This window comes from Girardinichthys multiradiatus, chromosome 19, assembly GCF_021462225.1.
Source record: "Girardinichthys multiradiatus isolate DD_20200921_A chromosome 19, DD_fGirMul_XY1, whole genome shotgun sequence".
NCBI classification, from domain to species: Eukaryota; Metazoa; Chordata; class Actinopteri; order Cyprinodontiformes; family Goodeidae; genus Girardinichthys; species Girardinichthys multiradiatus.
The window spans coordinates 19,744,764-19,758,324 of record NC_061811.1 but is presented as its reverse complement, the minus strand read 5'-3'; the positions used below and the strand labels follow the sequence as shown (position 1 = coordinate 19,758,324).

The window sequence follows — 13,561 nt, the reverse complement described above, 5'->3', positions numbered from 1 at the left end:
ATGGATGGATGGATGGATGGATGGATAAGAAATGTAAACTTTTAGAGAACGGAATATGTTCTTTGTCTACATTTATTTTAGCAGTAAGTAATCTTTGAAAGTTCTTCACTAATTTGTTTTTGTTGGTTTGATTTGTTGGTTTCTTATACTCAGTCTGTGTAGGGTTTGTCCCGGGAAGAGGATATGTGAAACTCTTTATATTATGCGTGCTGTTATCATCAACTCTTTCACTTTGCTGCAGCTGTAATGCATTTCTTTGCTGTATAAAGTGGGGGCTGTGGATGTAGTTTATAGCTCAGATTTCAGTTGCATTTAAGGTTGAATATGTGGTGCTTTGTCTGGCGACTGCTTTTTACTGCTCCACAAAGCCAGCACGCAGGACTTGTCAGATATAACAGATTTGTGGCCACAACTACAACACTATGTAATAGTAGATCACAGGAAATTCCCACTGTGGTTTTTTATTTTGAAGCTCAGTATTGACAATTCTGAAAAGCTTATGTATGCACTATGATGGATGTAAACAATACAGACAGTGTGCTCATCATGTCTTTATGAACTCCCTCTCAGAATGATGCTTTAAACATTTCGTAATCCCCTTCATGTTCTTCTGAAAACATAGACTCTACATCAGTAGGCGGGTTTTAGATTGTGGTGTTTGTCACAGAAGACCCAGGCTGCCCAACTGACCACAAATTGAAGCCACAGGGCATCTCAGATCATTTACATTGTCAGCTACTCAAACTCATGGCTTCATGAGAAGATCTCAAACTTTGCCTCATACTTCATAACTATTTGGAAAAACAGTCCTGTCACAGGCACCATATGTCTCTGTGTGATCTGTATAATGTTTCACTTCATATGTTCAAGTCTGCTGGTGTCTACTGAAACCCCAAAAGTGGTCGACTTTGAACAAAAGAGCTTGTGATGTGCTTGGAAAGATGAAATGGGTGCACTGGCATTTTGCAAATAATTTTAAGGCTTTTTGGAAGACAGTGCTGACTAAATGCAATAACCTTATGGGTTTAGAAACACTTCAATCCAACTATTGTAAGACAGCTTGGGTGGTATTGTGTGCAAAGGTACTTTTACAAGAGAGGACATCATCTGGATTTCTCGTCTGTGGAACGTCAACATTTGATTTTAGATTGGACATGGGATTATTTTACAGAACTCAAAGACTGAGCAGTTTTTATGTTTGAGACCAAAAAGACTCTTAAAGAAAATCACAGACATAGATGCTACTATTCATGTCTCTTAGTGACCCAAATAACCCAAACACCTCCGTCATGTTTCTTACTGGCGTTGTTTACTCAAATGACTTCAGCCAGTGTCAAGGTAGTAACTCATCTAAACGTGGTGAAGTTCAAACTGGGTGTCTAAATGGGGAAGAAACTGGGATTTAACTGACTTTGAGCGGGTCATTGATGTCAGGGCTGTTTACAGGCTGCCCTGAGTGTTTCAGAAACTACTTAGCTACTGGGATTATCACACACAGCCATCTCCAAAGTTTACAGAGAATGGCCTGAAGAAGAGAAACATTTTTTGTGAATAGAAGTTGTAAACAAAATGGCTTGTTGATGTCAGAGGTCAGAGGAGAATGGTCTGACTGGTGTGATAGAAAGGCAACAGTAGCTCACATAAACAGTCATTACAACCGAAGTATGCAGAGTAATATCTCTGAACATTTTCTGAACACGCTGAACCTTGAAGAAGATGGACTCCATGAGCTGAAGATAAAACCTGGTGCCATTCCTGTCATATAAGACCTGGAAACCGAGGCTGCAAACCATGCATGTTCACCAAAGTTGGACAACAACAAATTTGGAAAAACTTTGGTTTGGTCTGATTTGTCTTGATTTCAGCTGCAACATTTAGATGGAGATAATACCATGGATCCATTCTTCCTTTTCTCTCTTCATTCTGTAAACCATTCAGAAATGTTTTTGCTGACATTTTAAACTGAATGCCACTTACATTGTTGTTTGCTTAAGTTGTTCACCCTAGAGCTAAATTGAATGGAGTGTATTTTGGTAATAGTATAGATATTGTCATGTTATGACTACAACCACGTATCTTTACCAAAGAGAAAAAAAAGTTTAAAAAAAAACAAAAACAAACTACGCTGCAGAAATGCTTTGATAGTCTTTGGTGACAACATAAAACATTGTTGCCATTGTTACCACAGATTCTGTTTTCAGCTCCATATTGAGTATCCCGTACAGATTGCTGAAAGACAAAACGGAAACAACATGAAAATAAATTGTTTGAAATTATATTTGATGTTAAAAATGTTTTGAAAACCTGTTTTGTCTTTAATCTTCCTTGTCTGCAGCGGAGTTGAAGAAGCAGTTAGAGATGCGGAGGAGACAGAGGGCAGCTCACGGTACGATTAAGATGATTACAAATACTGTTGCTCTAATGATAATGAGCTGAATCACATGTATATTATACCTGCCCATGACAAGACTTTCCTTAGAGCTTAAAAATATAGAGTTTCAGCTGCTGTAAGCTCTACAGACAGGTATTTGCACCACTGGTAAATATGTAGAAAAACATATTTAAATGAATATTTTGTGCATCAGCATAATCTCAAGCCAAAAATAGACACATTAGGAAAGAATGGATTTTCATGAAATAGCCATTACCAGACCAATTATCGTTAGAAACTTCTGCTTAAAAACAAAACAAAAGCATTTTTTTTCACCACACTTTTTTTTAAGTTGATTTGAGCGTTTAGCTGGTTTTAATTTGTAATCAGGGACTTCCTCTTTATCTGGAGCAAACATATAATTTAAAATAGAGGCAGATTTCTCCTAGCCACCCTTCAAATTTAAAAAGAGAATATGCAATCCATGTGAGGCAGATGGAAGTTGATATTTATAGGTCTGGAAATGGCTTCTTGAAAATAGCTTCTCCCATAAAATCCCCCATATCTACAGTCAGAGCAATATCTCAAGTTTAAAACTACTTTAGTTATGACAAACAAGGTTGGAAGAATGTTTATCCTGCCACTGCAAACACTGACGAGAAGGGTAAGGAAGATTAAAAAATCAGTGAAGCCTTCATTAGAGGCTATCTACAAGTAAAATGTCTGTTTAGAAGGATGCCACAAAGAAGCCTGTTTTGTCAGAAATGTAAATCTGTGAAGTTTTATAAACACTACTTTAGCTGAACTCAGAGGAAGATTGAACGTTTTTGCAACAAGCTGTCCAGATATGTCTGGTGTGTTACAAAGAATGACCATACGGAAAAGCTTTCCATGCCCATTCTTAAGTATGGTGGATGATCTGGCATGCTGTGGACCTGTTTCTGTTCCAGCGTCCCTAAGAATCTTGTTAGAGGTCATGGCATCATAGACCTTTTGAAATATCAAGAGATTTTAAAGAGATAAATCATTATTTTTTTCATATTTTGTCAGCGTGACCTTATGCTACTGCAATAAAAAATAAAAGGGCAGCTGTGGCTCAGTGGGGAGGGAGTAGTTGTTTGATTTCAGCTTTTCCCCACCAGGTGCTTATCTTTGGACAAGCCGATGAACTCCCAGTTGCCTACGAAGGATGTGTTTGCACATGCATGAATGTGACTTGTTGTGCAAAAGTGCTTTGAGTGATTGGTAAGAGCAGAAAAGTGCTGTCCATTTGTACTTTATTTTAAACCATCAGGCATGCCAACGTGTGGAAGTCCCCGTAAATCTTTGATGAAAATTGTGATTTTGAAAATCGTGTTTGTGTCGTTCTGAACCACTCTGTCCTGAAAGAATGGGAAACCCTGAACGTTCTGGGTGCTTTAGGCTTGTATGAACATCAGTGGCCACTTCAAAGCTTTTACAGAAGGCCTCACTGACTTCAAGCTGAAAAACCAAAACTTGACTCCATCATTTACTCTCTTCTGATGGTTTTAATCTGTGAACCTACATGCTTTGATGAGGAAATCTGGTCAGAAAGCTAACAAACATCTTCCTCCGGTGCTGACGTCGACTGCTTTTCTTGTTATTTTGTGTTTCAGCATCAGAGACAACTTCATAGCAGTTAAGTTTATGTTATCCATGACCAAAGGGACATTTACTTACAGTACATGTGCTAGCTTCTGGATGCAAATGTCTAAATATCTGCATGTCTTTAAATTGAATTACAATATAGTTGTGGCAGAGAATCACGCACAGGATGAAGAGGAGTTCGACCCCATGGAAGCAAACCTCTGCAAACAAATTAAGCAAGAAAAAGTGACGTGAGTTGACTCAAATAACAAACCAAATGTTATCCCAGTCCCCGCCCCAAAAAGACCCGGCTTGGATTGACTGAACACAGCAGGTGCTGTGTAACATCAACTAAAAATGAATGTTGTTCTGCTGATTTCCCTTGTTAGTTACAAGAACACTATTGACTGCCTAAAGGCTCTGAGGACAGAAATTGAGCATCTGCAGCTGTTGTTGGAAAGGGTGAAGGTCAAGATCCAAAAGGATTTCCAGAAGTGGTGGAGCCAGGAGGCTTCTAAACTGCAGGTGACTGACCTCTCTTCTATCTTTGATAATACAACATGCAGCGCCTTTGCCAATGTATTTATATCCCTTGAACTTTTCACATTTTGTCATGATAAAACCATAAACTTCAATATGTTCTACTGGGATATGATACATCAACACAGTGACGTGCATAACTGAAGTGGTAGAAAAAAGTTTTTTTTTACAACTAAACCTCTGGAAATACAAATGCAGGTATTCACCCCCCTTTAATCTGACACCTATAAATACAAATCCACTGAACCTATGCGGTTCTTTGGAGACCACAGAGGGTTTGTTAGAGTGAACAAGCAGCAGCACAAAGAGTGCAGAACACAGAAGACAGGTCAGAGATATAGAAGTTTAAAGCAGAGTTAGGTTATATCGTCTTACAGAGCACAGTACATTTGTTTGATCCAAAAGCATAGGTATAATACAACTGCAAACCTACTAAAACTTACAGGCAGCTCAAGAGCAATAATCAGGGCAGCAGCCAGAAGGTGTATGGTAACTCTGGAGGAGCTGCAGAGATCAAGTGGATGAATCTATTAAAAGGAAGACTTATAGTTGTTTACTCCACAAATATGCCTTTATGGAAGTGTCAGAAAACCAGTTAGAGGCTGCAGAGAACTTGAGACTAGGGCAGAGGGTCAGCATCAAACAGGACAATGAAACTAAACATATAGCCAGAGCTACAATGTAATGCTTTTGATCAAAGGAGGTTCATGTGTTCGAAATAGTTAGTTAAAGTCCAGACCTAAATCCAAATGAGAATCTTTGGCAGGATCTGATAATTAATGTTTACTGATGCTCTTATCCAACTTGTTTTAATTTCTCCATGTTGCTCTCTTCGTAGGTCAACACAATATTGCTCTTGTTAAAATGTAGAATGATTTGCTCTGTGTCAAATGTAGTCTGTTCTTTGTGTCACATTAATTACCAATAAAACTCATCAAAGTTTGTGTTTATATTGAGACAAAGTGTGAAAAAGTGTTTGAATAACTTTGTAAGGAGCTGTAAATCTGCTCTGATCGGGATGTAACGGCACCACAAAGCGCGCTTCTGATGCTTGGTTTGTCTGTTTTTCCCTTTATAAACTGTGTTTCTATGGCTCATATTGGTTTTTATGATTAGTGCTGACATTTACATTCCTTCGTCCTATTGGACAAATGGTGCCTCTGTTTGTCATGAAGCTAAATGGAACTCGGTGGGAGAACAAGTAGGAGGCAAACACAGAGATGCATTTATTTTGTCCTGAATTGCATGTGACTGAAACACTAACAGTGGATAATAATATGAGTCAGAGTCTATTTTAGTCTAATATAGAAAAAAATTGCAGAGAGAACGACTGGCTAAAGGTTCTGTTGTAACACTGGCTCAGTGAAAGGTGGTATAACTCCCATTTTGCTCTGCCTGGACAACTTGTGCACATGTCAGGAAAGCTGCCAACTGAAGAGTGAAACAATAACATCTGACCAGTGAATGAATGGAGAGGAGTGTCTCTCGCTTATCTCAGCAACATTTTGATATGGATTTCTGAATGGCAAGCGATGAGGAAACCTGCCTTACACGTGCATCTTTGCCTCAAAAAGCTGATTATTTGTCTTGCCAGTTAATGTCCAACAGCAGTGGTCCAGTATTAGCTGCACACATGTACTTGCTTATACGTTGTATTGCTAAATACTGAACCAGAGGAGTAATACATCAAACGTCCTTTCTTCAATCTGTCTGACACATGTAGTCTCATCCTGTGTTTCTCTTATGCTGTTTGTGTTGACTTGTTGCAGAAATGTTTCAGTAATTTCCTAAAACCTGTTGTTAGGGATCTGAGTCAGGGGCTGAAGCCAGATATAACGCTGTCTCTCCAAATGAAACCTTGCAACCATCTTCACCTGGCACTCCAGGATTTGGGTAAGACCTTTTCTGCTGGATTTTGTGTGTTCTTCCTTCACTTTACAGGTGCAATTAAGCCGCTTCTACGCAAAGTAAGGGTCTTACGTTACATTTTCTAAGGTCCTACTAAAACATCTGTGATGTGTTTTTGTCTAAAGATAACAGGGTTACATGACAAAGGTCTTCCCTTATCGCCAGTCCTTTTGCTGTTTCTTAGCAAACTATTTTCAGCAGAAAGACAGTTATCCCCTCCTTTTTCCTCTTTTTTCATTATTTTGTTTTGTTTTTAAACCTTGTGGAAATCTTTGAGGACAAACAACCATCTGCAGTCTCCATCTCCGTTAAGCTTAAGGAGACAAATATAAGAAAGCTGGATAGTGTCTTCTTTGAATTCTCTGAACTGAGGTTTTCCTTCCTTTAAGACCCACAAAATGGGAAATGATGGCTTATTATTTTTCTGAGGATTTTAAATAAGACTTGACTTAGGGCAGCCGAAAATATCCTGCTGAACACATTCAAAACATAAATCTTGTGATTAGAAGCTGGCTTGTCACTGAATTTAAATGGTAAATGCCTGAACTTGTACAGGTCCTTCTCAAAATATTAGCATATTGTGATAAAGTTCATTATTATCCATAATGTAATGATGAAAATTTAACATTCATATATTTTAGATTCATTGCACACTAACTGAAATATTTCAGGTCTTTTATTGTCTTAATACAGATGATTTTGGCATACAGCTCATGAAAACCCAAAATTCCTATCTCACAAAATTAGCATATCATTAAAAGGGTCTCTAAACGAGCTATGAACCTAATCATCTGAATCAACGAGTTAACTCTAAACACCTGCAAAAGATTCCTGAGGCCTTTAAAACTCCCAGCCTGGTTCATCACTCAAAACCCCAATCATGGGTAAGACTGCTGACCTGACTGCTGTCCAGAAGGCCACTATTGACACCCTCAAGCAAGAGGGTAAGACACAGAAAGACATTTCTGAATGAATAGGCTGTTCCCAGAGTGCTGTATCAAGGCACCTCAGTGGGAAGTCTGTGGGAAGGAAAAAGTGTGGCAGAAAACGCTGCACAACGAGAAGAGGTGACCGGACCCTGAGGAAGATTGTGGAGAAGGGCCGATTCCAGACCTTGGGGGACCTGCAGAAGCAGTGGTCTGAGTCTGGAGTAGAAACATCCAGAGCCACCGTGCACAGGCGTGTGCAGGAAATGGGCTACAGGTGCCGCATTCCCCAGGTCAAGCCACTTTTGAACCAGAAACAGCGGCAGAAGCGCCTGAGCTGGGCTACAGAGAAGCAGCACTGGACTGTTGCTCAGTGGTCCAAAGTACTTTTTTCAGATGAAAGCAAATTCTGCATGTCATTCGGAAATCAAGGTGCCAGAGTCTGGAGGAAGACTGGGGAGAAGGAAATGCCAAAATGCCAGAAGTCCAGTGTCAAGTACCCACAGTCAGTGATGGTCTGGGGTGCTGTGTCAGCTGCTGGTGTTGGTCCACTGTGTTTTATCAAGGGCAGGGTCAATGCAGCTAGCTATCAGGAGATTTTGGAGCACTACATGCTTCCATCTGCTGAAAAGCTTTTTGGAGATGAAGATTTCATTTTTCAGCACGACCTGGCACCTGCTCACAGTGCCAAAACCACTGGTAAATGGTTTACTGACCATGGTATCACTGTGCTCAATTGGCCTGCCAACTCTCCTGACCTGAACCCCATAGAGAATCTGTGGGATATTGTGAAGAGAACGTTGAGAGACTCAAGACCCAACACTCTGGATGAGCTAAAGGCCGCTATCGAAGCATCCTGGGCCTCCATAAGACCTCAGCAGTGCCACAGGCTGATTGCCTCCATGCCACGCCGCATTGAAGCAGTCATTTCTGCAAAAGGATTCCCGACCAAGTATTGAGTGCATAACTGTACATGATTATTTGAAGGTTGACGTTTTTTGTATTAAAAACACTTTTCTTTTATTGGTCGGATGAAATATGATAATTTTGTGAGATAGGAATTTTGGGTTTTCATGAGCAGTATGCCACAATCATCCGTATTAAGACAATAAAAGACCTGAAATATTTCAGTTAGTGTGCAATGAATCTAAAATATATGAATGTTAAATTTTCATCATGACATTATGGAAAATAATGAACTTTATCACAATATGCTAACATTTTGAGAAGGACCTGTATAGCGCTTTATCAAGTCCCCAGAGACCCGAAAGCACTTACACTACCATCAGTCATCCACCCATTCACACACTGATAGTGGTGAGCTGCAATGTAGCCACAGCTGCCCTGGGGTGCACTGACAGAAGTAAGGCTTCTATATATTAGTGCCACCGGGCCCTCTGACCACCATCAGCAGGTGGGGTGGGTGAAGTGTCCTGCCCAAGACAACAACTGGCTCAGACAGTGGGGGGCTCGAACCAGCAACCCACCGGTTACCGGACGAACTCCCACCACCTGAGCTGCAATCGCCCCAAATATAAATGGACTGATTTCTGGAAAATACTTCACATGTTTGCTCTCTCACCGCTGTACTCAAATATCAGTTGATTACTTGTCATCATTTACAGTCATTGTGTGTGTTTGCTTCACCATCTGTGACGCTGTCAGCTAGGGGACATAAACAGCACAATCACAGCCTGTATTTATCATCATATATCTGCAGTGACACTAATGACAGTTATTAACGCACATTCAGCGATGGAATGAGCCCAGGATTTGTCAACACTTTCCTTAGATACTGGTCACATAAACTCATCTCATGTCCGCTGTTTGCTAATGTTTACTATCATATGGACTATTTAGATTATGCTGCTTTATTCTGTGACATAAATCAAAGAGGAATGCATCGTCTATTTTGTCGAGCTTCATTCATTCCTTTTTCTCCCATGAGCTGTTTTTTTTTTTCACTTTAAAACAACATCCACTAAACAGGGAGGATAAAGCACCATGGGATTCATGTACAGAAGGTTTTCATCAGATGGCTTAATGTGCTTTATACAAACTGCACTTATACAGGGGACATAATTTGATACTTGCCTAGAACTGAAGCATAGTGATTCTCTTGACATTTTCGTTTACTGTTTTTCTAACTTCAATGTGTGTTAGTGGGATTCTATGTGATAGATAAAATATGGGTCATGTTTGTGAAGAATACTTAGTTTTCAAGGGAAGCATTTAACCAAGGATGCAGCCAAGAGGCCCATGGTAACTCTGGAGAAGCTGCACAGATCCACAGCTCAGGTGGGGGAATCTGTTGCCAAGATATCTACTAGTACTACACTCCCCAAATCTGACTACTATAAAGGAGCAGCAAGAATAAAGCCAAAAGAGATCCTGTAAAGTTTACCACAAGCTATGTAGGGGACACCGCAAACATGTGGAAGAAGGGGCTCTGGTCAGAAAACCTAAAGCTGAACTGTTTGGCCTACATGCAACACACTTTGTGGCAGAAAACTCACAATTATCATCACCCTGAACACACCATCACCACTGCAAAACTGTGGTGTGGGAATGCTTCTCTACTGCATGGGCAGAAAGCTAATTAAGGTTGATGGGAGGAGGGTTTGAGCTAAATGCAGGGTAAAACCCAAAAAAAGAAAAACCTGTTAGACGCCCCAAAAGACTCGAGACGGACCTTCCAACTGGAGAAGCCTAAACATATAGCCAGAGCTAATTCCTACATACTGATTCATGCAGGTACCAACAATACATTTAAAACAAGAGTACCACAGGAGATCGTTTTATTCTGATTGTACTTAAGAAGGATGATTACATCAGGTAATGTCAATAGAACAGCAGAGAACTTCCAACATTCGCATTCTTTTGCTCGCCTAAGGTGCATTTTCACAAAAAAATAGATAGAAATAACACCTTAAACTCTAGTATCCTCTCTATTCAAGTTACCTCTGTACCAGCAAGTTGTTAAAGCAACGAGGAATGCATCCATTACAGAGTACGTAGGTTGCCTTGCCACAAAAAACTCTTTTGAATTGTTTTCCATGTCTGAAATGCAGCAGCAGATGTATCTTGAGTTATAAAATAATGGTGATAAAAAAGCAAATGTTTGTATTATGCATGCTTTCTGAAATAAAATAAAAGTCAGACATGTCATAAGTTGGTAAAACATAATATAATTTTTTATAAAATTATATGTTTGGCCTTGCAGGCTTTGCTCTGCAGGTTTTATTCCCATTTTATGTTTTTTAAAAGATGTCAAGTGTTTTATTTAGATAAATCTCCAGAAAACAGTTCCAAGCGCTTTATGTTGTAGCTCCATCTTGTGGTTCAAAGAAGTGGATACAGATAACTTTAAGTTGACTTGCTGGTTTACTGCATGTTAAAAACAAAAATCGGTGGTATTACTTTGAGATGATCTCTGTTCACGAAAGGTTCTGCTTGCTTATGCAGCGCTCCTGATCTTAGCAGCACAATGGAATCTCCATCAAACTGGGACAAAAATCCACACAGTTCAGTCTCTTCTGCTTCTGATCTGAGGTCAGTCACATTTTATTTATCTCTTCTTTTATCCAAAGAAAGTGTGTTTAGTATGTGTCCAAAAAACTGAAAGTGGAAATAGCTAAATTGATGTTACTTTCAGCTGTCTCGCCCCCATAAACAAACCTCCAGTACCAGCTTGGCCAGCCTGGAACAACAAGTCCCAGGAGGGGAGTAAGAATCCAGACTTCAATTCTTCTTCAGACTGGAGGTACGTGAGCAATATTCAGATAGTTCTCACAGACCTAAAAAGCATCCACAATATTCATTAAGCATTTCTGGATCTAACTAATCATTGCTCCCACTGAAAAAAAAGCATTTTCCAAAACTGGAAAACTAGAATATTTTAACTTGGGAAATCTGTCACTTCTCTGGCATCTGTTGAATGAGCTGCGTATCCTGCTGAGTGAAAATGAGCCTTATTTTCTTTACCTCATATTTCAACTAATGCTTACATACACGCAACACAGTAGTATGTGTGCAATAACTCCTAAATACATACATTCATCCCAGATCTGCAGACTTTGTAGCTGTTCTGTGTTTTCTCTTCACTTACGAGTGCCGTCATAAATTTTTATGTCTTTATGAAGTAATGTCTGCGAGTAATGTTCACAAATCAAAACGTCTTGCTTCAACCCAGATGCTGAAAGCTCCTTTTTTACATAAAACACTCACTGTAATATGTATATGCTTCGTCTTAAACAAGCACTCGCAGCACAGACCCACTTTTGTTCTGCACCGAGGCGCTAAAACATGAGGAGCTGTTCTCTGTTAAAGTTTCTGCCTTACATGTTTTCTCGTGAACAGTTGAAATGTTGCACAGACAGGTCATTTGTTATGTGCCTGCTTTAAAACAAAAACATGAGGACTTTAATTTATTTGTAAAAGCAAGATTTGACCCTTGGCATGTTAGAGTAAATAAAAGTACGTTTCAGGGCCCTTTCCACAACAACCCTCCCGTCTTCTTCCATTCCACTGACTGGAGACCAACAAGTTGATGCTGACATCCTTGCTTTTGTTATGGCCCGGAAAAATCTCCTCAGCAGGACGGGTAACACACACACACACACACACTCTCTCTCTCTCTAATACAGAAAAATGCATGTTCAACACTGCACTCTGGTGGTGTGATAAATTCAAATATATCAAAAGTTTTGCTAGCATCATAGAGTTTTGGTTCGTCAAAGACAATACAGTGCCTTGCAAAAGTATTCACACCCCTTGTGTTTTCCCAAATTTTTCCCACTGGACTTTGACTTGGCCATTCTGGTTTAGACCAAATCGATCTAAACCATTTTTTTGTATCTCTGAGTGTATGTTTTTGGCCGTTGTCCAGTTGGGAGGTGAACCTCCATATCAGTCTCATGTTTTTTGTAGCTTCTAACAGGTCTTCTTTCAGGATTATCCTGTATTTCACTTTCATGCATATTCACATCCACTCTGAGCTGTCCCTTCTGAAAAAAACAAATCCCCCATATGATGCCGCTGCCACCACCATGTTTCACAGTGGGGATTGTGTGCCCTTGGTAGTGTTTGAAGACCAGGGTATTTGTCTCAGCTGGGACGTGAATCCCCGCAGCTCCTCCAGTGTTACCATGAGCCTCTTAGATGCTTTTCCAATTATCTCCTGGCTTGTTAGTTTTGGTGATTAGCCTTAACTGCTCTACCACATGTTGGCAGGTTTGCAGTTGTGCAATTCACTTTCCATTTTCAGATGGAAACACTGATTTCATGGTTGTAACAGTGCATGTGCAGAATATTAGAAGAACAGTTTATGACAATTTCACTCAGGGAAATACCCTCTCAGCAGGCTTGTTAGTTCTCCTCTTTTACCTTTCTTTAGGTGTTTGCTTTGCCAACAGCAGATTTGCCTGTGTTGAATTTTGTCATCTGATATTCAGAGAAGCTGAGGTCATAGACTAAATTAGCTAAAGGGCAGAAACACCAGTAGTTTGTATTTAGTTTCTAACTAACCGAGGAAAGATAAAGAGCAGCAAGTGTTTTTATCTGTCAGATTCACATTGTTCTTAGTAATAATACTCCCTAATCAGTTATGTTTGTGCTTTGTGTATTTTAGGTCACCCTCAGACGTGAAGTGATGTTCTAACAAGGAGCAGAAACCACAGGCTGTCGGACATTTGATCTAAACACATTTACTAGTAAAACATCAGAGAAAGGACAGAAGAACAAGTCTCTCAATCTTGTGAGATTTCATTGGTGGCATGCTGTTTCAACATGTAGAAAGAAGTGCTTTTTTTATTTCCAGCTGAGTTCATTTAATTCTCTTTTATGTAAATTATTGTATAACTATGTGATATATTGTGGATAATAAAGTTTTACATTGCTTTGCACAAAGTATTCAGCCTAAGGTTATGTAACTGTGAGAAGTACTGTACAGGGGTTGGACAATGAAACTGAAACACCTGTCATTTTAGTGTGGGAGGTTTCAAGGCTAAATTGGACCAGCCTGGTAGCCAGTCTTCATTGATTGCACATTGCACCAGTAAGAGCAGAGTGTGAAGGTTCAATTAGCAGGGTAAGAGCACAGTTTAGCTCAAAATATTGAAATGCACACAACATTATGGGTGACATACCAGAGTTCAAAAGAGGACAAATTGTTGGTGCATGTCTTGCTGGCGCATCTGTGACCAAGACA

The 13,561-nt window shown here is 39.7% G+C and overlaps 1 protein-coding gene across 3 annotated transcripts in view; it reads left to right on the top strand.

The window, feature by feature from the left end:
- Positions 1-13,263, top strand: part of LOC124884969 (kinesin-like protein KIF6) — a 93,054-nt gene extending 79,791 nt beyond the window's left edge. For all 3 annotated transcript variants that reach the window (XM_047393050.1, XM_047393049.1, XM_047393051.1), the window contains 8 exons: positions 2,336-2,386; positions 4,143-4,230; positions 4,369-4,504; positions 6,324-6,412; positions 10,819-10,905; positions 11,009-11,116; positions 11,841-11,956; positions 12,983-13,263. In XM_047393050.1, the coding sequence (XP_047249006.1) occupies positions 2,336-2,386; positions 4,143-4,230; positions 4,369-4,504; positions 6,324-6,412; positions 10,819-10,905; positions 11,009-11,116; positions 11,841-11,956; positions 12,983-12,999 (692 nt within the window). In that variant the 3' untranslated portion in view covers positions 13,000-13,263. The remainder of the gene's footprint in view (positions 1-2,335; positions 2,387-4,142; positions 4,231-4,368; positions 4,505-6,323; positions 6,413-10,818; positions 10,906-11,008; positions 11,117-11,840; positions 11,957-12,982) is intronic.
- The last annotated feature ends 298 nt before the right edge of the window (positions 13,264-13,561 follow it).